Genomic DNA, 27,574 nt, shown 5'->3' on the forward strand with positions numbered 1-27,574 from the left:
ACCACATGATGGAAATTTTCCATTAGTGTTGGTCAGAGATGAGAATTCTAAGTCCTTGAGAAATATAAAGGATTTATTTCAGCAGGACTAGAGGTAATAAGCCTGCAAGTCTGACACCTTTTCAATTACCCGCCATATAAATCTATTGTAAACATATTCCTATTTATATTTTGTCCCATTTCTAGTGTTTTATATTTCTATACCCAGAACTATTTGTGGTTAAATTGATAATTTGCCAGCCTAAAAATCAGTTAGAACTTGGAGTGAACTTCCACATTGAAAAGTGGGTTGGGACAAGGTACCAGGAGATTCTCGATTTACAGTATTCTCTGTTAATCCTCTTATATGTATCCCAGATGATGTGTGATTTGGGGTTTCAGAAAAATATGGTTCTTTTCAATGTGAATTTCTTTTCAAGTTAGAGTCTATGGTTCTATCATATATGTAAATAAAGAGCCAGCCTTAGGTTTAGTTCTTTCAGACAGCCTACATACAATGTTGACCTTTCTAAACTATGCTTAACAGAGCACAACACAATAGCAAAGATAATCATGACATGCTTCTCCCTCTCTAATTCTGCTGAGTCACTTGCAGCCTACCCGGATTCCCTATTGCCCTTTTAGAACCAGGAGGCAAAACTTCTCCTTCCTAACAGGGTAAAGGAGAAAGACCCAGCTGGGAGTAAGCAAAAGGAGGAAAATTCTATTTTTAATTGGGGAAGCTTTTCCACTTAAGGGGGAAGTTATTGGGGGTACAGTTTCTATAATATGATGAATTCAATTATTATGTTGCCTGATCATAAGTGGAGAAAGGCTTCTCCACTTAAGACATAAATTTCCCTCTGCATTTCACCAAAGAAAGCCATTAGATAAATAAGTACTTTTAAATAAGTGTACTTTCATCTGCAAGGATTAAATCTAGGGGTTATTCACACTTGAATGCCAATTACTCTACTTAGATAGACAGATTTTCCCATTAATATGTTACCTTACTTTGACTATTCCCTAACCTACTTATCAGCTAATTTAACAGTTTCCCAAATAACTTTTGACTTTCTAATTTCCTTCCTTTATTCCACACACATTGTTAAGTGGCTATGAAATGAGGAACTGTAATGAATGACAGAGACACAAATGGTAAGACAGATTTCCTGACCTTGAGGCATCTATATTTCAATCAGGAAAGAGTTTAATAAACAGCTGATTCCATGCGGCCAGTATTTAATACTATCCAGCATTTATGAGGTGTTCTTGGAGCTCAGTGCGGTGAGCGTGGTTCTTAGGAGCACGGTTCTTTGGTTGCTGTGGAAGCCCAGAGACTGGGGGAGGGAGCCTTTTAAGTTACTTCTTGGAGGGTGGGCTGGGCTTTGCCAGTCAGAAAAAAAAATAGAGGAAAGGGTGGTTTCAGGCAGATGAAAAGGTGTAGCTGGGCTGACACATGCAGGCTGCTTTGGAGATTGTGGATGAGCCTGCAGAGGTGGACTGAGATCACGTGATTGAGGGGATGGGACCTTTTTAACAGATGAGTGGACTAGCCGAAAAGGACTGTACAGTTCACCTACTTGTATAGTTTAAAGCTCCCTCTTAGTTGTAGAACTCTATTTTCCACACACAGTCTTATTTGACAGCCCAATACGTAAATAGGTAAAAGCAGTTGGCTCTGTTTGAAGGGGTGGGAGAACCGAGGCTGGTCTGTTCAAGGTCTCCTTCATCCCATACCTCCTCAAAGCCCCTGACCCTCCTCTGTGGATCCCTAGGGCTGTACTGAGCATGGGAATGGGAAGAGGTGTCAGTTGCTCATCAGAATTGTTCTTTTATTTTATAGATGATGCAACTGAGCTCCAGATCTGAAGCTGTGTATTCAATTAATGGCAGAGTTTGGGCTAGAACTGATGTCTCCTGATACCTAGCCTTAGGAGCTTTCTAATTCACTCATTCATTTATCCCGTGCACTGGTAAGGGATCATCTCTATGTATCTATGTCAGCTTTTAAAGATTCAAAGGTGAACAGGAAGAATACAGTCTCTTTTTTGTGGGCCTTATAGTATCATGGAGGAAACAGACCAGAAAAGCAACCAGCCAGAAGGACTGTCCAAAGGGAAAGAGGCTATCAAGAATTATGAGAGGGAGTGGAGGCAGGTGTCCAAGAAAACAATTTGCCAACTTTACAGTTTCATTCAGGCCTCTGGGATCAGCAACAACTGGAGCGTTGCTCAGAGGTTCGGTCAGGCTGCCTTGAGTGGGCCATAGGTCTCTGATATCAGGCCCTATTAGGTGTTTTGCACATACTGTGTCTTATACTTCACACTGGGTAGGCAGGAAGGTTAGCAAATGGATGAGGTCAGTGATTTCTCATCCATGAAGTCAGTTCTTCCCAAGTGCCAACTATCTGCCATCTCCCAGACACAGGATGGAATCAGCCATTGGGCTAATTCACTACTTAGGCCCAAACATGTCCTTAAGAAAGTCCTCACCAAATATAGCATTTTGCTGAGTTGTTACTTATTTTCTTCTCATTTTCTTAAAACATCTCTGTTCCTTTTATAAAGCCACAGCAGGGCTAAGACATGCTGTATGTGTAGCTGTGGTTGCTACTCCTGCCTAAATGTAGATGGGGAGTGGCGTATGAAGAGAAATCACAGGACCTCAGAGAGAAATGAAGTGTGAATTCTCTCAGAAACGTTTGTTTTCTCTGTGACACCGAGTTCCATATGGTGGGTAATGCAGCGTGCCCATTATTGCTGCCTTGAGAAGCAGGTTGCTGGGTCCTAAGAAACATCTATCCAGGCCCTGTCATGTGCGGCTGGACTCAGTGAACCTGCACTGATGTCCTCTTCCCGATGTCCTTGGTTAGCCAAGAAAACTGGGGGTTTCTCAGGGAGTGATTGGTCAGGTGCTCTGTCCCTTCAGCCTCACTGCTACTGTCTCTCCTACTTGAGCAACCTCGGTCACTCCGTCACCTGTCAGGGAAGCCCAGGCAATTTTTACAAATGTGTCTGGAGGAAAAGCAATTTGTCTGGCAATGCCTATGTTTCTTTGTGTCTAAGAAGAGACTTATGATTTCTCTGCCCAAGCAGGCGCCAGGTGGACAGTAACCACCTGTGTTTAGGGGACAGGCAGCATCATTAATCAGGGGTGTATGACACCATTAGTTATTGAACCTGACAGGGCTCCAATTAAAGTTGGGTAGGGAATAGAGAACTCCCAAGTCCTCCAAACCACAGCCCCAAATATATCAACATATAAATAGGTAGGAAATAAGTTGTCCTTTGAGTCAGAGAAGTCACCCCCCAAAACAGGTCAAGGAAGTTTAATAATTTGTTGACTAAATGTAACCAACCGGCCGGGCGTGGTGGCTCACACCTGTAATCCCAGCACTTTGGGAGGCCGAGGCAGGCAGATCACCTGAGGTCAGGAGTTGGAGACCAGCCTGACCAACATGGCAAAACCCCGTCTCTACTAAAAATACAAAAATCAGCCTGGTGTGGTGGTGCATGCTTGTAATCCCAGCACTTTGGGAGGCCAAGGTGGGTGGATCACCTGAGGTGTAATCCCAGCACTTTGGGAGGCCAAGGTGGGTGGATCACCTGAGGTTGGGAGTTCGAGACCAGCCTGACCAACGTGGCAAAACCCTGTCTCTACTAAAAATACAAAATTAGCCAGGCGTGGTGGTGCATGCCTGTAATCCCAGCTACTTGGGAGGCTGAGGCAGGAGAATCGCTTGAACCTGGGAGGTGGAGGTTGCGGTGAGCCGAGATCGTGCCATTGCACTCCAGCCTGGGCAACAAGAGCGAAACTCTGTCTCAAAAAAAAAAAAAAAAAAAAGGACAAATAAAATTATTGCTATCTGTGGTCTGAAGCAGGTCAGCCAATTCATTGACCCTGTTTCCCTACCTGGAAAATGGTGATGGTGGTTATCTACCATGCAGGTTGTTATGGGTCATCAAAAGACAGGTGTTACAGTTCCTATGTTAGGTACTCCTTCAGTGGGAGCTTAGGGCTATTATTCATTGACAAGGAAGAGGAATCCCAGAGAGCTTTACTTAGCAGTAGCCTGTGGAGTATTTATACAGGAGCCTTTGCCTCAGAGCGGGATAAAACAGGTTGGAAGCAAGTATTGTTGGCTGATAGTTTTAGAGTCTCAGAGTTGGTAGGAAGATTAGAAATCATCTAGATTCTAGACCAAGCCCTAGGTGTGCTCGATGCACTTCTAAAACAGAACCTGGAGAAGTTTCTTCCTAGGTTTGAAATCTTTAATCTAGAAACTTCTTGTTCTGTTCCACAACTGCAATGAGAAATTGTGAGGGTGAAGAGAAGTTTCCCATTTTCTCACTCAACCTCTCTTTGTGAGACCTACTGCCTCTCATCCAGGGGACTCTTATAACTGGACTAAAAAGGCTTTGTGCAGAAAAGGAAAGGAGAGTTGGAGCTGAAGTGACAACCAGCAATTCTCTCCTATCCGAATATTTCTCAACTCATCACTCTCGGGAAGTAGGCAGTGTCCCATTTCTAAAGCAGGTGAAAGTGGCACCAACAGAGATGACAGATCTCAGAAGATTCTGTGGGGGACAAGCCATACCCCCTGCCCTGAGAATATAATGGGCTGGGTTCAAGGTGAGTGCTGAGAGGACCCACCTGAGCCCTTGTGTGGCCTCCCCAGCCCAGATGAGGAGCAGGTGAAATGGGGGTTCCACTGGGAGGGGACACATTCTCAGAAGATGACCAGGGAGGGGGAGCCACAGCGAATCTTTTATGGGTCTGCACCTGCTCTCTGTGGGGGGCCTTCCCAAAGACATGAGAGACCATTCATGACAGGGATGCCAACACGCAGGGAGGGGAAGAACAGGGCCAGAGACTCTGGATTTAGGAGGCTTACGGGAGAGAATCTTTTGGTGAGGTGGATTCGGTTACAGTGCCTACTTCTGGTTCTCCCCCATCCTGTGATACAAACTTCTACCACTTTCACCTCCTTCCTTCTCCTCTCCCCTTTTCTACTCCCCCACCCCTCAGAACTCTAGGCGGATTCAGCCTTCTATAGGGCACACGTGTACAATTTGCATTTTATGGCCTGAGTGTTGCCACCTGCTGCTGGTCCATGAGGATGGATGCACTGGGTAAACTGTGGCCACAGTGTCTTCTGTGCACAGCTGACAAAGATGGGGGTTACTGTTCTTCCGAAGAATCTCACCTACAGGGTCCTGATGGATTGTTTCTTGCTAAGTAGCTCCTACTGAATGCAACAGCAATGGTGAGTTTTGAGTTAAATTTTGAACAAGAGAACTCCAGTGAATGGAATAGTGACTCCCTTGGATACACTGGGGGGCTTCTTGAAAGAGGCTTTCCCACCAAGGAAAATAGCAAGCGCCCTTGGCTGAGCTTATAGTATTTTGCCACATAAGCTCTCTCCTAATTAAAATAATCTTAGAAATGTTTTCAAAGGAGCAGGTGTTTGTATCTATGCTTCACATATAAGAGAAACTCATTATATTGGTTATTTTTCTTTAAAAGTCTAAGAAATGATAAGCTAGGACATTTATAAACAAACTCTCAAGAGAAATTAATATAGCCAAGGGCTATTGTTGAATTTATTCCAAGTAGGAAATGTCTAAAGAGTTAATAAGATCTACAGATATATTTGTGCAAATATGTGTATATGCACATATATGTAAAGGTATACATTATATATATGTTTTCAATTACTTTGCAAGGGACTTTTCAGGGCCAGATCTATGAGAGTGATGAGTGGTGAAGAATAGTATATAAAATGTCTGTGATGCATGTTAGCAAATAATTGCTTTTCACATACATACTCATGACTTTTAACAAGGCACAGGCACAGGTTGTGTCCAGGACAAATGCATTCCTTGGGTTGTTAAATAAAGGATTCATTCTCTTGCTTGCTGTTTGCTCTTCTCCATGCTAATGCTACCCTTTGCACTGTGGTGTTTGCCTTCATTACACCCCAGAAGTTGCCATCTGTAACCCATAAGCTGTCAACAGAATGGCCTTTTATCAGTGTCCCTGCAGCTTGTGATGCAAACACTCATTCCCTCTCTGTTCCCTTGTATAAGAATCTGTTCTTCCTTTGGTTTCACTCCCTTTCTTCTGCCCACTTCTTTTCTTTCTTCATCATCGCTTCTTATTTATCCATCTCCATCTGTGTGTATTCATTTAACAAAGTTCTCCCTTCAGTTCTTTTCTCTCCTTGCACCCCTTGCTTTGGTGATCTCACCTCCTTGCCAGGGCAAGTGTCAGGAGCTCTTTGATTCCCTGGGGTGGCCGTGGCTCCTTGTCTGCAGCCTCTGTGAACTAGCAACATGAGGAGTGGGCCAGAGTGTTCAAAGTAGATGGCCTGGCACATGCAAATCTCCTGAGCTGCTGTGATCAGCGAGTTAGACTCCACTCAGAAAGCCTGCTGTGCAGACCTCTGAGAGCAAGGGCTGGGGCTTGGCATAAATCCTCTTCATGAGTTTTCATCAACATTCCTGTCTCAGGTGTTTATCCCATGGCTGTTGGCAGGTACCATGCCTTACTTATCTCTGCATCTTTAGCATCTATTTCAGTGCACAAAGTTGAGGCTGCTTAAGTATCACTTCTTCAGAAAAAGTACTTTGTCATGATACCTTGTTTATTTTCCTTTATAGCACTTGTCACTGTTTGTAATTATTATACATATTTATTTACTTGTTTTGAGGCACAGCCTATTAATAATGTGTTTTAAGGCATAGCCTTGTTAAAGGAGGCTGTTCCTATAGAGAAGAGAATTCTTCTTGGGCATATACTTTCAGAGTCAAAAGCATGCTCTTTGCACGGGGTTCTTCTGGAGGAAAGTGAGTAGGAGGCAAGTCTATCCGTTTTTTTTGCTAGGGGTGGACTGAGGAGCTTCAGCATTGGAACCAGGACTACTCATTTACATTAAGAACCTAGCCTTGTTAGGCTGGAAACTGGCCAATACTCTTGGTAGTGGTGATAATAATACAAACATTACTGAGAATTTACTATGTGCATGGGCATATTAAGCACTTTACATACAAAAACTTAATCTTCACAAGATGGTTATGATGCAGAAACTATTATAATTTCCATTTGCAGATGATGAATCCAAGATCTCAACAGGCTATCAGGACTTCTCAACCTTTTCCACATCACATAACCCACCTCGAAAATAATATTTGGGCTAGGCACGGTGGCTCATGCCTGTAATCCCAGCACTTTGGGAGGCCGAGGCAGGTGGAACACTTGAGGTCAGGAGTTCTAGACCAGCCTGGCCAACACGGTGTAACCCCATCTCTACTAAAAATACAAAAATTATCCCTGCATGGTGGTGTGTGCCTCTAATCCCAGCTACCCAGGAGGCCGAGGCAGGAGAATCACTGGAACCTGGGAGGCAGAGGTTGCAGTGAGCTGAGATCATGCCACTGCACTCCATCCTGGGTGACAGAGTGAGAATCTGTCTCAAAAAAGAAAAAAAAATACATAGTATGGATATGGAAAGGATGTAATGTATAAAAGGGCGAGGCTGCTCACTAGCCTGGGGCCTATATCACTTTCTAGGTGTCCTAAAGCTGAAGGATCCACATCTTGGCACACCTCTAACTTTCAGCAACCTGTTTGGAAAGCTCTAGGATTAAATGTATTTCCCAAGTCATACAAGGAGAAAATGGCAAAGCAGGGCTTGAACTGAGGCAGTTCAGCTACAGGGACTAATTGCACCTGGCTCCCAGATGCTAGCTGGGGTTAGGATGTGTGTTGGGGTTGGGGGGGAGTTGAGACAATAGGCCCTTCTTTACAAATCTTTCCCCTCCCTGGGTTGTTTTTCATGCAAACTAATGAGACAGGCAATCTAATTCAAATTCTTCATTTTTCAGAGGAGGAAACCGAGATCGGGACATGTGAATGACTTGCCTGAGGGCTCTGGACTGCTGAGGGTGAAAGCTGGAATTAGACCTCAGGTGTCCTGACTTCTGATGCAGGCCTGATTGTCTCTTGTGGCACTCACAATTATTTCATGTGTGCACGTCTTGTTTCTTCATATAGATATCAGGCCCTTTGTCTCAGAGTTCTTTCCCATGTTCTGCAGCATCTCCTGCTATGCTGGGCCCAGAGAAGGTGGTCAGTCCCTCCCACAGCCATGCTAGGTGCTCGTGGCATGCACTGTCCACACTACTAGGTGCTGCAGAAGATGTAAAAGAAGCCCAGGTTTTCCTGGCTTTGCTGGAGGAAACTCATTATCACCATCAGCAATTTGAGAAACTTGCAAATTTCTATTAAAATGTGCTCACCTTCTCTGAATTGGTAACTGACATCCTTCCTACAGGGCTGTCAATTGATCCCTATATAGAAGAGCTACATGAACTTCACAACACCTTTCTCCTCACTGCTGACAGGTGACAGAAAGATGCTGAGCTTACAAGTCATCTTCATGACCTGATTTAGAGAAGTTTTGATCTGGAAAAGTGCTCTGCTAATCAATAGGGTGAGGTACAGGGTCTTTTGAAACCCCAATAAAAGTGAGCATTCCTTGATTCGTTTAGTTCTCTTTGGTGAGTTTTTAAATTTAGGGGTGGGCCGGGCACAGTGGCTCACACCTGTAATCCCAGTACTTTGGGAGGCTGAGGCAGGAGGATAGCTTGAGGCCAGGAGTTTGAGACCAGCCTGAGTAACATAGCGATACCTGTCTCTACAAAAATAATAATAATAAAATAAAATAAATAAATAAAGAAGAGGAAAGAAAATTAGTTGGGTGTGGTGATGCACACCTATAGTCTCAGCTACTGAGGAGGCTGAATTGGGAGGATCGCTCAAGCCCAGGAGTTTGAGGCTGCAGGGAGCCATGATCATGCTGCTGCGCTTCAGCTTGAAGGACAGAGTGAAATCCTATCTCAAACATAAATAAATAAATAATAAATTTGGAAGTTTCTGTCTGTATGAAGCAGCATGGGGGTCATGGTCTCTGGAAGCAGGCTGAATCATATTTAGACCCAGCCTTTGCCACTGACCACCCTGTGGCTCTGGACAAGTCACCTAACCTCTTTGAGCCTCAGTTTTGTCATCTGCAAAATGAGTATGATAATGGCATTTATTTTGTAGGGTTTTTTGGGATTATGCAAATGGTTTTCAGCTAGTGTGAGGCACAGCAAAACTGCTCAAATTAAGTTTTATGATGAATCATAAAATGGGGACATTAATATCCACGTGATAGGAAGACTGAGAGAATTAAATGAGATAATGTATGCACACTGCCTGGTGCACAGTATTTGCCTAATAACAATAAAACTGATAGTAATAATAATATGAACTAACATTTATCATGTGCTTGCTAAATTATATCTTAGAGACTTTATAAGCATCAGGAGTGGCTGCATCATTATTATGATTTTGACATATGGCTCTGTATTGGGACATTTGAGACAGCTAGTCTTTCAGACGGTTGAGGACTGGCATGCATTTGTTCATCTTTGCATTTCCTTCCTGTCCTCACAATATTCTGCCTCTTCCACTCCCCAGTGTTGTTAACAGCAGTTTCCAGAGGTGTTTCAGGGAACAAACAAATGCAAGTTGTGGAATGAATGACTAATCCTAGATCACGGAGGAGTTGCAAAGGACCAACCCTCCTGTTTGATCTCTCAAGGCTGTCTTCAATTTGAGGAGGGAAAATCATTTATTATTCTGAAAGATAAAACAAGGGAACCTGTCAGACTATCTATATAGACTGAGTCTTTAGAAATCTTTCTTTGATCATGAAACTCAAACCCAAGATGAATACCAGAATGGGGAGCCTACATTTGCGTTTTGCAAGAACCAGCCCAGGAGGAGGTTGGGAACCTGTGGAGAGACATCTGCTCAACAGGGCTCTGCGTTCTTACCTCCTCCCCAGGGATTCCATTACCATGAGCTTGCCTGATGATGGATCACGAGGTGCCAAAGATCAAATGAGGATGGCAGGAAACACAAATTATAAACCCTAATGGCAAATCATAAACTAAGAGTGCTGAGAAAAATACTGCTCAGAGTGATGACCCTTCATTGCCTTTTAGACCCAATCAATGGAAACTGATCACAATTTATTAATTCACATCTAATGAGAAAGATTTTCTGGCTACAAAGATCACAGAGATAGCTTGCTGAAATGGCAGAGCATGAGCTTTGGAATCCTACAGTTATAGATTTGAGTTCTGGCATGGCACTAAATAGTTGTGGGATTTTCAGGAAGCTCCTTTAACCTCTGACTCTGGTTCCTCATCTGTAGAGCAGAACTAAAGTCATCCCTCCCTCCACAGGGTTGATGAGGATGGGAAGGAGGTGCTACATGAAAGCACCTTCCATGGTGTGCTACACGCAAAGATGAGTTCTAGACCCCTCGTGGTGTTCTGTGGTGAGTTTTCTGATTCTACTTTCACTTTCTGGCACCAGAACTGTGTTGTAAAATCTATTATTTTAATGACATTGTTTCAATAGTTTCTCTATTATATGTCTTTTCTTGGCTAGAAAGAGCCTTTCTTGCCCTCCCTCCTTGTCCCTCATCTACTCATGCCCAAATTCTCTTCATTCTAAGCTTCCTTTTGGCCTTTCAGGGACTAGGACTTCATATCTCCTGTATGTTTTATGCTATATGTGCATAACAGCTTCCCCACCTCCATTCTCTTTCCACTGTATTACTAAAGTACATATCTGGTAATGTTACTGGACTTCTCAGTGCCTAGAGTATGATACCTAACCTTCCCGGCGTGGTCTCCAAAACCCTCCTTTGAGAAACTTCTTTGTTTAGTGAATTATCTCAATAAATTATTTTGGTTGGGGAAGGATATTCTTTGGAGAATGACCAGGATGAACTTGGAGGGTGATGAAGAAATAACTGCTTGGTAGGATATGGACAGAGTTTTAGGGCTTAAAAATGAGCAGAGCAGAAGGTGAGGTTATGGGAAAAAGGCTGCCCATCCATGGGGCTAAAAGCTGGTGCCAAGAAGAAGAGAGGGTTGGTGGATGTTCCCTAAAGGCAGAGAGAATTGGAGTGTCCTGTATTCAAGTGTGAGCTTGCTGTTTGCTGGGATTGACTGTACTATATCTCCCATCTCTGGTCCAAACTTTCCATAACAGTCTATGGCACACACAATCTTGCATTACTGATGCTTTGTTGAGATGAGTTTGATAATGATGATAAAGAAAGGGGACAGCAGGTAGCAGGTAAAATGTAAAGTGGAAACAGAGACTCTGTAGAAGCAGAGACTTAGAGCCAGAATAGTGAAGAGGAAGGTCAGCTTCACAACTCCCTAGATTTACTGAGGGGGACCTTAGATTTTCCCATTGTAAATTGGGAATCAGAACCAATTTTATTTAAATATTGCAGGAAAAATTGACCTCAGCAAACTGGAAGGCTTCAGGGTTTTGCATGCATTAGAGATGTGGCAGTGGCAGCCAGCTTTTTCTTTCCTTCCTATCAACAGAATTCTGTAATTCTGGAGTTGGCAATATACCCAATTAGAAGACTATACTTCTCAGCCTCAATGGCTGTGGCCAGATATCCAAGTTTAGGCCAATGTCAGTGGGAGAAATGGGGAAGGATTTATAAGAAAGATTCTTAAAAAGAGGACAGAAAGGGGCCAGGCGCGGTGGCTGATGCCTGTAATCCCAACACTTAGGGAGGTCAAGGCGGGCAGATCACCTAAGTCAGGAGTTTGAGACCAGCCTGGCCAACATGATGAAACCTCGTCTCTACGAAAAATACAAAAATTAGCCAGGCATGGTGATGGACGCCTGTAATCCCAGCTACTCATGAGGCTGAGGCAGGAGAATCGCTTGAACTCGGGAGGTGTAGGTTGCAGTGAGCCGAGATCGTGCCACTGCACTCCAGCCTGGGCAGCGGAGCAAAGGCTCTATCTCAAAAATGAAACAAACAAACAAACACAAAAAAAGGGACCGAAAGGTAAGGAATCACCTGCCTCAACTATCCATTTTTCTTCCTGCCTTCTGGAACTCAGACATACTGACTGGAGCTTCAGCAGCCATCTTTGATCTTGAGTCATCTTGCAATGGAAGCCAAATGTCTGACTGGCATAGCAGAAAATTAAAGGGGCCTGTGTCCCCATGTCTGAGAGGCCACAACAGCAGCCTGTCTCCAGGTTTCTTGTACACAGGACAGAAATGAAATTCTCCCTTATTTTGTGTTTTGTTTTCTGCAATTGAATGTAATGTAATCTGTTAATACAGTAGCAGAATAGCAGAATGATTAAGAAGTGAGCTCTGGAGTCAGACTGCTTTCACTCCATTCCTTACGCTGTCACCTGTTAAGCAGGAGCCTTAAGCAAAGGAGCCAAACCTTTCAGAATCCTCTGTTTTCTCATCTGTAATATGCAGTAAGTGTAACACCACTTGTCATATATGGTTTTTGTGAAGATTAAGTAAAATAATGGGTTATGCACTTAGAACTCTTTTGGTACAAAGTAGGTACTCAATAAGTGGTAGTTGCCACTACAACTATTACACTGTTATGACTATTGTTGCCATAGTCACTTATCAGATTTGGCATTCATCTCCATCAATGAGCAATGGGACCCAATAGCAATGGGTCCTTTGGAAATAGAGAAGAGGCAATTTCTTGCCTATTTTTGGTACTGCCCCAGGACTGATACATGGTAGGAGCCCAATACATTTTTACTGAATCTTATCTTATTAGACTTTTGCCAAACATTTCTTATGAGTAGATGACAAAAATTGTAAGTATTGTGTACCAGGGAAAGGACTGACGCTGTGTATGCATACTGTTGTTGAATCCTTACCAAAAACATTTGAGAAATGGGCTTGAAGGGTTATTATAGAGAGTGTATGAGCTTAGGAGTGATTCAGACCTATATTCTGTTTGAGGAACAATTTTAATAATGTTAAAAGAGGACTGGATATAAATTTAGAAAAAAAGTTAAATCTGCCTCTCTTTCACTACTCAAATAAGAGCCTCTTGGGGCTTTGAATGGCTGGATGTCACTGGCACGATGGCTTTGCTTTGTTTCATCCATAGCCAACTACATTAGAGAACCTCTGTAAACCATCCTGCCTCCACCCTTCAGTCTCTCCAAAAGGCTGTAGGTGGGAACCACGATGAGAAAAAACCCATTTCCTCTATCTAGTTTATACAATCTGCAATATACAAAAGGGTTTTTAGGTTTGGCATGGCTATGGGGTCTGGTTGTGGCCTACTGAGCTATTGAAGAGTAGATAAGACCTTTTGGACAAAGCACAAGCTGCTTCCTCTGATAAGTTTTCTTCCACCTGTGACAGGGCAGTGGGCAATTATAACATTGGGGCGGGACTAGTGGGAGGAGCTTGGCAAGTTGCTATAACTTCCCAGCTTGACAAATTGTAAAGAAAATAGATTGCTCTATGAGTCAAATTTGTTTCATTTTATAAGCTGGTTTGCATAGCATGGAGAATGGTGCCACAAGGCCAAAAACTCTCTTAAGATTGTGCTGTCCAAATAGTTTCCATTATGTTGGTGCAAAAGTAATTAGAATTAGAATTCCCTGGGGAACTTTAAAAATTTCCAATCCCTGGACCAATTGAATTAGAAACTCTGGAGGTGGTGCCTGGGCATCAGTATTTTTAAAAAGAAATAAACAGAAATTGAAAGACAAGCCCCAAACTGGAGAAAGTATTTGCAAAAATACATACCTAATATAGGACTTGTCTCCAGAATATATAAGGAATGCTTAAAAGTTATTAATAAGAAAATAAAGAACCCAATTACAAAATGCACAAAAGGGCTGGGTGTGGGCTCGTGCCTGTAAGTCCAGCACTTTGGGAGGCCAAGGCAGGCAGATCACGAGGTCAGGAGTTTGAGACCAGCCTGGCCAATGTGGTAAAACCCTGTCTCAACTAAAAATACAAAAATTAGCCATGTGTGATGGCATGCACCTGTAGTCCCAGCTACTTGGGCGGCTGAGGCAGAAGAATCGGTTGAACCCAGGAGGTGGAGGTTGTGGTGAACCGAGGTCGTGCCATTGCACATCAGCCTGGGAGACACAGCAAGACTCCATCTCAAAAAAAAAAAAAAAGCGGGGGGGGCGCAAAAAATTTAAATAGACACTTTACCAAAGAGAACACATGGATGACAAATAAACCCATAGAAAGATGTCCAACGTCATCAGTAATTAGCGTAATGCAAATTAAAACCACATTGAAACATTGCGATATACCTTTTAAAATGGCAAAACAAACAAAAAAACAAAACAACCGTGAAAAACCACACCTAACAATTCTGAGTGCTGGCAAAGAACTGGAACGTTCACATATTCCTGTGCAAGTCAAATATAATACAGCTACTTTGGAAAAAAGCTTGGCTGTTGATTATAAAGTTGAGCATTCACTTACCATACAAACTAACAACTTCACTCCTAAGTACTTACTTGAGAAACCACAACTTGTGTTTATATAAAAACCTACATGTAAATACTTGCAGTGAGTTTATTTACATCAACCAAAGACTGGAAACAACCCAGTTGTCCTCCAGCTGGTAAAAGGATAAACAGATGGTGGTAGAGCTATACAATGGGATACTACTCAGCAAGAAAATGGAACAACCTTCTGATACACACAACAACATGAATGAATTTCAAATGCATCTTACTAAGCAAAAGAAAGCAAACTTAAAAGGTTATATACTGAATGATTCTATTTACATAATGTTCTGGAAAGGGCAAACCCATAGGGACTGAAAACAAATCAGTGGTTGCCAGGGGCTAGGAGTGGGAGGAGGGATTAACTACAAAGAGGCAGCCTGGAGAAATTATTTTGGGGGTGATGGAGCTCTTCTGCATCTTGATTGTGGTGAAGCTTACATGATTATATGTGTTTACCAAAGCTCATGGAAGTGTATATAAAAAAGGATGCATTTTATGATATGTAATTATAACTCAATAAAACTGAACTCCAAAATCCATTTTTCATTATTACAGAAAAAAAATTCCCAAGTGATTTAAACCCATAGCCAGGGTTGAGAGTTGTTGACATTATCTCTCAACCTATCTATCAACAGATTTGAATGTGGGTTCTGTCATTTAAACTTTGATTTACATATTTTCCACGTATGTGAAGTTGGAGATAATAAAACCTACTTTAAAGAGATAAAGAGTTTTAAGGGTTACACTCTCTGGAAAGCACCTGATTTAGGGTTTGGCAAAAAATAATAATAACCACTTATTTAGTGCTATGTGCTCGGCAATGTACCAGGTGATTAATATGCATCTCCTTTAGTCTTGACAACAATCCTTTGAAGTAGGTATTATTATTTTTAAAGTGGAGAAACTGATGTTCAGAGAAATTATGGAACTTACTCAAGGTCTCACAGCTAGTCAGTGGCTGAACCAGGCTTCAAGTCTAAACTGAATGTTATTGATTGCTATACTACTTCTGAAATCTTTATTTCAAACATCCCACTCTTTATCATTTCCATCACTTCCTAGCTTTCTATCTCACTTTCTCAGTATTTTTATTTCAGTGATATCTTGACCTGATTGACAATTCCAATTTCTACCAATTCTGCCACTTTTCATGAGTCATCGTCACTCTTGTGTTTTCACTTCCCTTCTTATTCAGCCTAGATTATGTGATTCAGCACAGTTTAGTCTTCCTTTGAAAATACTCTTAACCCCATTACTTTTTTCTCCCTCTGCTTGGAAAAAGTTAAATCTAAGTTAATCTCAACTTTCTCTTTACTTCATTCTTGCAACTAAGCAGCAATTATTGCTGGAGATAAATGCGCAGTTGTGGAGACTGGACTCACCCTCAGATGAGCCAGGTTTTAATTAACACCAGAAGGAGAAAAGGACCATGTATTTAAAAGGATGAAGATATAGGGGAGTTTGATTATTGTTGTATGGAGAAGCAGTGGGAAGTTTTGCCAAAGGTGAAGCGATATGGGGATGATGATGTAAAAGTGGAAAGAAGACACTGGAGCAGCACTTCCTTTAGTTTAGTGACCAACAATCATAAGAGTGAGAGGCCTGCTTGAAGAAACCTGCTATAAATATGCTAACATTGGCATAAGTTATGATATTTTGGTCCTGGCCTGACTAGGGGCTCTGGGGGGATTCCAAATAGCCTCAGTGGCTAGATAAGTCAGTCATACAGTATAGAGAAGTGTTATGGTTGGGGCTATATGTGGAGAGGAGGAATCCTGTTTTGGGGAGAGGTAGGGTTTTTTCTTCTTGTGCTTGGTGCTGTGGTGAAGGCCTCAATCACTGGGCAGGACCAGGGTCTTTAGTGGAGGTGGGCTAGTGATGTGCTGGTAAAGGTTTAACAACTGACTCCCTGAACAACAGTAACACAACAAACACATAGTCACTCCATAGCTGATTCCAAGTTAACAGCATGACATCATTGAATGTAAAGCTGGAAAGAGGTATGCACAATCAGTACTCTTGGCAGCTGGTGTGAGCTGGCTCCAGCATAACACAGGCTGGGCCAGTCTCAGGCTCTCCATGGGAGCAGTGGAAAAGTCTAGATTATATACTGCCCATGAGCACTGTGATGGGGGTAGGTGGCAGGCTCTGGTTTCCAGATGTAATGTATCCTGTGAAGAATAAGACACAGGTAATTCATTCACAAAAATCACTGTGGTCTGGGAGACTGGGTCAAAATAGGATGAGATCTATTGAAAACTGTGTAGTCTTCATTAATCTGATGCACTGGCCCTGTGCCTTCTGTGGAACCCTCTGGGTATATGGCTGCCTTTTGTCCTACTATCAACATTCTGTTCCACATGATAACATGTTTAGATCTGGAAACTCATGGTGAGTCAATTTCTCTGTCAAAAAAGTTTGGAGGTAATTGCTATCACATTAATAGAATTGCAAGTATTCCCAAAATTCATGCATGTGAATAATTTATTTTCATCAATAAGAGAGAAAACCCCTCAATTCTGAAGAAACCTCAACTATTAGGGTATTCATGCTTATGAGAGGATGACTTCAGGAGAAGGGGATAAATGGTAAAACCAACAGGAAAGAGAAGACATGACAGGAGGTTAATAAACTCAGCTTATTTTCCTTATCAAATTAAAGAGACGTTAAATACAAACCAGCACGCTTTCTGGTTGCATGCTTGTAGTCTGTCTTTGTGTCCTACGTGAGCACTATTTATTCTACATGTATGATATTAATGTAATGCTTTTCTTATGATGGCACGCATTGGTACACAGAATTCCCAATATAAGTTAGAATTCCCACTTCTCCTGAAATATTAGAAGAGACCAAGACATTCACTGTCAGTACATGGGTTGGCCCACATGATCTGCCACCCTAAAACCCAGAAAAGCCTCATGCTTTTGCAAAAAAGCCGGAGGTTTTCCTCTCTCAAGTTGTCCATTGGCCTACTCCAGCAATTCTGGGAAGATATTGTAGAATGCTACTCAAGAGAAAAGGAAGGAAGAGGACAAGGCAACAGGAGAGCCATTTTTACAAAGTATCGGCATGTGAGTCCTGGCACTTTATTTTAAAAAATGAGTTTTATGATTCTTTCTCAAGGGGAGACAAGGAGCTGCTAGTGGACCTGTCTCTGTGGACTATAAATCTGTGGAGGTGTTTGTGGCAGATGGCGCACTGTGATTCTCACAAGGGCTTTAAATCTCCTGGCCTGGCTTCCTTCTCCTTGGGGGCTCGATGCCAGTTTGAGGTTTATCAAATCCCAATCATATCAGATTTACTGACTTGTCATTTTGCTGCTCCGCCTATCTTTATTATTTATATCTTGGCTGTATCCTTCCCCTCTCCCTCAAGAGGACTGACCTATCTTCCGGTGTAAAGGAGAGTTAAAATAAAAACAGAGCCATTAGAACATGACAGGGAATGAGAAGCTGGGAGATGTATGAGAACCAGAATAATTCTCTGTATTGAAAAAATAGGCCGGGAGCGGAGGCTCACGCCTATAATCCCAGCACTTTCGCAGGCCGAGGCGGGCGGATCACCTCAGGCTCCTGAAGTGCGGGGTCGGGAGTACGACAGCAGCCTGGCCAACATTGTGAAACCCTGTCTCTACTACAAGTACAAAAATCAGCCAGGCGTGGTAGTACGCACCTTTAATCCCAGCTACTCAGGAGGATGAGGCAGAAGAATCGCTTGAACCCGGGTGGTGGAGGTTGCAGTGAGCCGAGATCGCGCTATTGCACTCCAGTCTGGGCGACTGAGCAAGACTCTGTTTAAAAAAAAAAAAAAAAAACCCCAGAAAACAAAAAAGAACAACAAAAAAGAAGGCCAGGCGCGGTGGCTCATGCCTGTAATTCCAGCGCTTTGGGAGGCCGAGGCAGGTGGATTAGTCGAGGTCAGGAGTTTGAGACCAGTCTGGCCAAAATGGTGAAACCCCGTCTCTACTAAAAATACAAAAATTAGCCAGGCGTGGTGGCCGGCGCCTATAATCCCAGCTAGTCAGAAGGCTGAAGCAGGAGAATTGCTTGAACCCAGGAGGTGGAGGTTGCAGTGAGCTGAGGTCATGCCACTGCACTCCAGCCTGGGCAACAGAGCAAGACTCCATCTCAAAAAAAAAAAAAAAAAAAAAAAAAAGAAAGAAAGAAAAAGAAAAGAAAAGAAAAAAGGAAGCTACTATAATTAAGTCAAAACCTGGCCCTAACCTCCCTGGCAGTCAAGGCAAAAAAGAGTATGATGATCCACTTTTCTGCCACTTCATACATCTTACCACTAAATACTCCGGATAAGGGGGATGAACAGTGACTAGGCTGGTAAGCACACTTTCCACAGTACTTCCCTGCATGGAGACACTTACCTGATAATATGGACGCGACGGCTGCAATGATGAAGGACACAATGACACCGGGTCCTGCCATTTCCTTGGCCACCAGGCCAGAGACCACATACATGCCAGTGCCCACACAGCTGCCAACGCCAAGAGAGATGAGGTCCACTGTGGTGAGTACCTGGGCTAGCTTAGTTCCATGTGCCGTGGTGGCCCCAGTTCCCTCTAGCATGGACTCCACTGGTTTGGTGCGTAGGATCCTGGAGTGCATTGCATACCAGGCAGCCCCCCACTGCACCCGCCGGGGGTCCAGTGAGGTGAAGAAGCCACTCATCTTGAGCGATAGGGGATGCAGTGAAGGTCAGCCAATGGAAGGGGGCTACAAAGCCTTAGCGGATGGTTCTGGAACTCATCTAGTGAACAGGGATCTCCCTTTTAGGAAAGGTCCAGAGGGACCCAGTGCAGCCTTCTCCTGGGCATGAATGTCTGCAGGAAAAACACAAGAAAGCAGAAGATGAGACCGAGTGAGAAACAAACCTTGACTTGGAGGGATGGTTGGAGGTTAATGTCCTGAACTGGTAGAACTGGTCTACCTGTGTGCTCATAACACGGAAGGGTTCCACTCTCCTTGCTCTTCTCTCCAGTTCTAAAGGACTGTCAGCACGTGCATTGTGTTGCACAGTCATCCTGATGAGGATGGTCTGAGTTAGAGCTCTGCCACTTACCGCTCTGTGGTCTTGGGTAAGCCATGTCTGTGTTTCAGTCTCGACTGTGATGTGTTGATGTGAAGATTAGATGAGTGACGTCCATAAGGAGCTTAAGAAAATGCCTGGCGTATGGAAAGTGCTCATCCATCTCAACTCTAACTACCTCTTACTTTGCCAACACTTGGTCTGTGATTCTTGGGCATATTTCGAGGGGACACGATATCTACATTTTTTTTAACATAAAAATGTAAAATTAGATCCATGAGTCTCAAGAGGGGCCATGCCACCCCATGGGTTATTTTGACACTTGGCTTCCAAATGAAATAAAAAACGTTTTGGGAATTGTTTTTTACTCTCAAACATTGGAATGGTGGGGAGTACTCCTGGCATCTGGGGGGACCCTGAGATGTGAGATGTGTAGGATGTTGTCACACAACTTTTAGATATTTTGCTTGACATTCCTGTAGATAAAAATCCTGGTTATGATGATCTGAGCCTGGCAACTCACTCTCTTTTACATATAAACTCATAGGATATTTTGGATAGCCTTAATATACAAGTAAATTGAATTTTCCAGGAATACAACTATAGAATAAATCAAAGGAAGATTATCATGTATTTAGTTTGGAACTTAAGAGGAGTTGTTTGCCCTTTCAGAAAACAAAGGACCCCATGGGAATGCCACCCGTGGTATTGCATTTCTCATGCCGCACCCTGGAACAGCCTGCCATCTGGAACTGGCACATTTGTGGTCATTTTTCACATAGTGCAAGCATCTGACACCGTCATTTGGATATGCCTGGGTATTTACACACTAAAATATGTTGTATATAGGTAGATGATCAATAATTTCACTTCAGGATACTAAAAGGAGGTATGACAAAGTATTTATTATAAAAAGGGGTGTTGGATCTGATAGAGTTGAGAACTACAGTGTTAGGTAATTTCTAAAGTTTAGTAAATTAGGAACTGCAAATATATGAAGCTACTTTCTTTGGAAGCCAGAAGCTGGAGAAAATTTATAAAAACTGCATAAAATTTATAAGACTCATAAATGTATAGAATTTTTGAAGTATAGCCAGACATTGATTCCAAATACTGCACTGACAAGCTCAGGACATTTATATAATCAGTAAGTACCTGCCTACCTCATCTACTCATAGTATTAATGAATACTAAGCACTTAATGTAGCACTTGTCTGCTTTGAAAGGCTTTTCAAACACTAATTAGAAGAATCAGGTGAAATGTGGCTGTTTGGTTCACAGGTTTGGGTGACAGCCTTTCTGATTTAATTTTTTCCTAGCTTTGACAATGTTGCTTCATGCTGTGTTTTTATTCTTGACAACACCTTAGATATCACTATAGTTGGATAACATGCCAGAGATATTTAACAGGCTAGAGTGTCTGCATTCCTCCCTTCCACGTCCCCTTCCTCCTCTCCTCTTTCTTCTTCTGAAGATTTTTGTATTGGCAAGAAAATATACCATATGTTTACTGGGAAGGCCGCTAGAACAACTGCTTTGGTTGAGGTCTTGTGGGGACATGAATCCACGTATCTATTTATTTCCACCCAGCCAGCATATAAGGAACACCTGTTATGTGCCAAGCATGGCGTGAGGCTTGTAGATGTGAAGACATAGTCCCTGCTCCCATGGAGCTTGCAGCCTGGGATGAGAGATAGTGGACACCCAAATCATACTGCAAGTGAGAGGGTTTATTTTTGTTTTTCCCTGAAAAGCTTGGCTTTTATTATTTCTCTTTTTACACAAACATCGCATATCTATTGCAGAAAAGTCAGACAATATAAACAATAGAAAACCACATGAGTAAATAAAATACCACCCAGCTAGCTACAACTTGATTTATATCCTTTCAGACCCTTTTCTATGTAACTACACACCTATTTGAATGGACATATATATATGTGTATGTGTGTTTTATAAATGTTATATCATTTATTCTGATATGAAACTTTCTTGTTTTGCTTAACAATATGTTAGAATGTTTTCCCATATCAATAGTTATAGAAACATCATTTTTAATAACTGAGTAGTAGCTTCACTATTTTGGCTTCAGTGTTTTTATTCAGAAAATTGGCCTGTTGCTTTGGTTTTAATTCATCCATTCAAGAAACTATACAAAGCATCTTCTCTGTGTCAGCCCAGCCTTATGTAGCAGTTGCTGTGGCAAATGAGACATTCAAGGCCCTGCTGTCATGGTGCTGACGTTTGGGGAGGAGGCAATACACAGGCTGACAAATAAAATCAGTCAGTTTCAAAGAGGGATACAGATTGTGTTATGGGCTGAATCATGGCCCCCCAGATTAGAATGTTGGAGTCCTAGCCACCACACCTCAGAACGTGACCTTATATGGAAATAATATCATTATAGATATAATTAGTTGTGGGGAGGTCGTACCAAAGTAGAGTGGGCTCTTAGTCCATATGACTGATGTCCTTATAAAAAGGGGAAATTTGTAAACAAAGTCACACACACAGGGAGAACAGACATGGGGGTGATGCCTCTACAAGCAAAGGGATGCCTCAGATTACCATGAAACCACCAGAAGCTAGAAAAGAGGCAGGGAACAGATTCTTCCTCATAGCCCTAAGAAGCCAACCCTGCTGACACCTTAGTCTTGGATTTCTAGACTCCAGAATGCTGAGACAATACATTTCTATTGCTTAAGCCACCTGGTCCATGGTATTAGGTTGGCACAAAAGTAATTGCAGTAAAGCACAAATTGCAAAAACCACAATTACTTTTGCACCAACACAATGCTTTGTTATGGCAGCCCTAGCAAACTAGTACAGGCTTAGAGGAAATAAAGTGGGGGTGATAAAGGGGTGGGAAGGTCTCTGTGGACATGGCATTGGCTCCTGAGTGGTGCAAAGAAGCCAGTTGTACCCGATGTCAGGGAAATGCTCCTCACATTGTGGTTCAAGAGGATAGAGTGGGTGTTGCATCTGCTGGGATCTAAGTGAGACTGGTATGGGGTAAGGAGGAGGATTTGAGTGTCGTGTCGACTAATTAAATCCTCACAACATATCTGCCTTACAGATGAGGCAAAGTAGGCCGGGAGAGGGGCAGTCACTTACCCAAAGTCACCCGAGCCAGAGCTTGGCACTGGGCTCCGTGGGGCTCTCTTGCTTGAGATGCACAGAAGTCAGACTGCCAAGGGGCTGGTCAGCCAAGATAAAAGGGTGTGATTGTGATATTCAGTGCAGTGAGAAGCCCTTGGAGGCTTTTATTCAGGTGAGCAATATGAGATGACTTACTTTTCTAAAAGCTCATTGTAGCTGCGGCAGAATCTTGGGTCCTGGGATCCTTTAAGGTAGGCCGGGATGGATGTAAAAAGGTGTGGACCTGCTGCAGGGGGCAGGCCGACAAGTAAGCAGAGATCTACAAGCCAGTGGGACTCTGCAGCCAGGGCAGTGCCTGCACACAGGACACTATGCAGGAAGGAGAAAAATTGTCAGCCAGCTCCAGGAGAACCTCACAAGCTGCGTGCTGCTGGAATCGAGGAGAGAGGCCCCGCGGCAGGTTGTGGCTGTGGTAAATACAGGTGGGCTTCATGCCCGCTTTTTGAGGGGTGGTGAATGGGTTTCCCATCTTGAGACCCCTTGGCAGTGGCTCTCCATCTTGGTTGCACATTGGAAATACCCAAGGATCTTTCAGAAACGCTGGTGCCTGTGCCCCATCCCCAAAATTCAAATGTAATTTGCCTGAAGTATGGCTTATATACAGGGGTTCTTTAAATGCCCCAGCTTATGCTAGCACAGCAGAATTGAGGTTCCCTACCCCATGCCAGGCATAATGACAAGTGCTCCATGTGGAAAACCAGATATTGCAGTTTTCCACAGGAGGCCACTAGTCTGACAGGTACTTCCGGTTTCCTTCCCTGGGCAGGTCATGGGGCCTCTTAACAGCTCTCCTCAGTGGCGATGACTATGGAGGCGGCACTGTCTGGAGATATCTCCTGGCCTACTTGTCCTGTTCAGCCTTCATCAGAAACTGTCACAAGGACACCGAGAAACAAACCAGTCTTTTTATGCAAGTGATGGCTTCTATTTGCACTTCATATTCCTGGTAATTAGAAACCGTACTGAAAATGTGGAGAATCAACCAAAAGCAAAGGTTGAGGGTGGCAAGAATGCCCCCTGGTCCTATTCTCTTCACGCAATTCCCCTGAGTGCTTGCTTTATCGATGCAAACAGGGAGTTGGGACCATTTCCTTTCTTGGTAGGAAATTTACTGGAGAGAACAAGATGTACAAAAGAAAACATGCTTCTAGGTGACTATTGGCAATATCCATATTCATTACCCCCAGATTATGTTAATCAAAGATAGTTTTGGAAGCTCACTGCTGTTGTCTTTCCAAGATGAGCAATAAATGTGTGTTGTGCTTTCTCTAGCACTTTAATTCAGGTTTCTCAAAATACTTCACAGCTATAACTAAGGAAGGCTTACAGGGCCTCTGGGAGAAGAGAGTCATCATTGTGGTGCTTGCTGGCATGCTCAAGGGTTCAGTGGGCTCCAAGGATAATGATGATAAAAGCAGGTTTGTTTCAGGATGCAAATAATTACAGTTTAGTAGTTCACTGAATGAGTAGGATTATCGAATTAGGCTAGAGACTGCCTTTGGAGGTGAGGAGAGGAAGGAAACGAAGGCTAACAAAACAGTAAACAGCCAATAATCATTCCTGCCTGATTTTGCAAATATGCTAAGGGACTACAAAAATCCCTCATGACACACTCGACGAGTAGTTGTCCAGCTTTTTCTGGAACATCTGGGCAGCAGGGAACATTGGCTGATAGAAGCAGCCCTTTCACGTGGTGGGACAGTTAGGATTGCTACAAACTTCTTTTAATTAATGTTCCCAGGAAAAATGAGGCTGCAGTTAGAGTAAATGTTGCCTGGTTTTCTGAGCCCCACCTGGTGACTGTGGGATCTGAGGACCCCTCTGAGATCTCTGCCCACTCCTGTATCCAGGTCTTGGCTAACCCTCTCACCACCTCCCTGCTTTTCTTCCTCTGGGCTGAGCTCCTGGCTCTGGGTTAAGAACACAATTCAGGAAACAGGTTCCCTGCATGCAAATTCTGGCTCTGCCTTTGCTAACTAAGTTACCTTGGGCAAACCTCACTATGCGTCACTTTTGCCATCTGTAAAATGGGATCACAGTGGTACCTAGCTCACAGGGTTGTGGTGAGGAGTGGAAGAGCTAATACTTGTGGAGCTTTTAGTACCGTGCCTGGCATATAGTGCATGCTGTGGGAGTGTTAGCTAGCATCACCCTGCTGTGGCCCCTGACCAGGTGTAGGTGTTTGTTGTTGTCGTTGTTCCCTGCTGCTGACACCCTTCCCACCACCTTCACCTTCCTAGGCAGCTCTCAGAGGGCCCTTGGCCTGATGGCAAGTCCTTAATCAGGGCTTTTTTCTGTTGAACCTCCCCTGGGTTTCTCCTGGCTGCAGACTGTACACCCTGGTACTTCCACTTCAAGGGATTCTTATTTACCTTTCTCAAACTTGTGGAGAACGGCTTTCCTCTTTCCCTTTATCTAAAGGGGCCCTTCAGCAGATTTGCTTAGGCCTTTGGATGTTATGCCTCCTCTCATTCCTTTATACTTTTGACTTTTTTCCCCGAGATGCACACATACCTTTGGGATGGCTAGACAGTGGTAGGTTCACCTTCAGTTTCCACCCTATCCCTGAAAACATGATCCCCTTCTGACTTCTATGCCTGTGGCTTACTCTGGCTCACTCAGCTAGCATAAGCTTTGATGGTGGATCCTCTCCTGAAGCCCTTGCTTCTGTTGCTCTTCTACTCCTTCCAGGCTCACCAGATATGGCTTTATGTTTGCACCACAACTGGGGATGTGCTTGCATGTCAGCCGCTCTGACTTTATACTGCGTGGCCAGGTACAGGCCAGATGTGTCTTAATCCCAGGGTCTGCTCAGCTCTGACAGAACATCCTAGTAAACTGAAATGAGATGTGTGTCCCAGTAACTCTCTTCTGTTGTCTGCAGTTTTGCTCTCTGTATCTATACAGATTAGAGTTAATCTGCTTATGGGATAAGTCTTCAAGTTTTTGATAGCAACTAACATATATCTTGGAGTCTTATCTTTCCTAGACTAAACATCTTCCATTTCTTCTGTGATCAACAGTGCCTCACATGTTATAGCTTCTAGATCAACCACATTCTGATTTGTACTTCTTGAACAGGCAGCACCTTATCATGGTTGACAGTTTTGGACCACGACAGAGTGGTAAGGGAGATGTTTTTGATCCATGTGGCCCAGTGTGTATGTGTGTGTGTGTGTGTGTGTGTGTGTGTGGTGTGTGCACAAGCACGTGCCTCTTAAATCATGCAATGTTGGTGCCTGACAAATTCACTCAGATGTATGATTGGCTTTAAAACCAGGGTTCCTAATTTTCAGATTGCTAATTTTTTCAGTTGTATCTTTGCTAAGTGTTTGATCAAATCCACTTCAAATATTTTTTGATCACCTACCATATTATTTAATGATGTGCTAGCTTGTTTATATTGTATGTGGAGTCTCAGACACAGCCAACTTCGTTTTACTTGGAGTATCTTTAAATGGGAGTATGAATCTATAATGACTGCATATTTTAGCTATGCAAATAAGATTGTACCAATTAAGCTTCCTTTTCAAAGGCTTGTTGGTTTTTTTTTGTTTGTTTGTTTCTAAAAAGTTATTGAGTATATTAATCAGCTTTTGCTGTAGTAACAAACAACCCCAAATTTGAATATTACAATGGTGATATTTGTCTCTTGCTGTGGCTCTACTCCAGACAGTGCATCGGCTTCAGATCTTTTCCCCAATCTGGACTGGGGGTCTACTCCACACGCCTTCTTATTCCAGGATTCAGGCTGAAGGAGCAATCCCTATCTGATGCATGCTGCTCTTTTGTGGCACAACTGGTGGAAATGTAAAATGTCTCTACTGCTTCTGCTGGGAACTGGCAGTTCCATTGACTTTCCATTAACTACAGTAAGTCATATGACCAAGCCCAAAGTTAGTGGGGTGAGAAGTGTCCTCCTCCCATAGAAGGCAGGTGAGTCACAAGGCACAGGATGAAGTTGTGCACTTTTCTTATAAAGAAGGATGTAAACAGTTTTGATGATATATCACCGATCCCTTACTATGCACTAGGCAAAGCAATTGTATTTTGCTTCTGAGGCTGTTTTCTCTGAAATGGGCAGATATCTGTACATCTGAGGTGGAAACTTAAGACTCTGATATGTTCATTCCTGCACTTCCACAATTAATTCTTTGAAGATATAAATAATGATTGCCCATAAATAGGTAAATTAAAAATTCATCTGCTTCCAACACCAAGCAGAACAAAATAAAGATAAACCTGTTTAATTCTGTTTGCTTGAAATAATTCTTTAAAAAAAATCTTATGAAAACAATTGATTTTTACCTGGTCTGGGACAATATTTCTACTTACACAAATAGTTTCCCATTCTGCTCCCCTGTTTGTCAACACTCCAGGGTTGTGAATACTCTCTGTGTATATATTTGTTGGAAACTGTGGTGAAAACACTCTCAAGAGCATCTACTTGGAGAAGCAAGGAGAGGCTTGTTCAGAGATCGGTTACTCAGCATTGAGACACCATGTTTCTCCTTCGATGCCCCAGTCAGGGAGGGTATCACAGTTTGACATTGCCTTCTCCTCTCCTTTTCCATGGACCTCAGGTCTGGTGCCTCAGGTCTTTGCTTGGGGCTAGGTGTCCTTGCATGTGTGGCCACAGTCTGACATCACCTTCCACTCTTCTCCCGTGGATCAGGGTTTCCCAGGTCAGGGTCTCAGGTCTCTGCTTGGTGTCATGTGTTATTCATTGTATATAAGATAATATTAACAAAACCAGAGTTCAGGAAATGAAAAACTTCATTAATCAGATATTACTGGGAAACCTCTCTGTTAGAAGGGACAAATAATACCAAAAACCAGTTAATCCTTCTATGCCACCATAGAAGAGTTAAGAATTTGTATTAATCATTGCAAAAGTATTTAATGAGTTCCTAGTGTGTGTTTAGTTCAATGGTAGCTGTTATGGCCATAAAAGAAATTACTGTAATCCAAGAATATCAGGAATTTAGG

General features: G+C 42.9%; 1 protein-coding gene across 2 annotated transcripts in view; it reads right to left on the bottom strand.

The window, feature by feature from the left end:
• SLC7A14 (solute carrier family 7 member 14) overlaps positions 1-27,574 on the bottom strand; it is a 130,445-nt gene that overhangs the window by 48,358 nt on the left and 54,513 nt on the right. For both annotated transcript variants that reach the window (XM_032173996.2, XM_032173994.2), the window contains exon 2: positions 18,765-19,220. In XM_032173996.2, coding sequence (XP_032029887.1) covers positions 18,765-19,068 — 304 coding nt within the window. In that variant the 5' untranslated portion in view covers positions 19,069-19,220. The remainder of the gene's footprint in view (positions 1-18,764; positions 19,221-27,574) is intronic.

Source organism: Hylobates moloch, unplaced genomic scaffold, assembly GCF_009828535.3.
Source record: "Hylobates moloch isolate HMO894 unplaced genomic scaffold, HMol_V3 SCAFFOLD_13, whole genome shotgun sequence".
NCBI lineage: Eukaryota > Metazoa > Chordata > Mammalia > Primates > Hylobatidae > Hylobates > Hylobates moloch.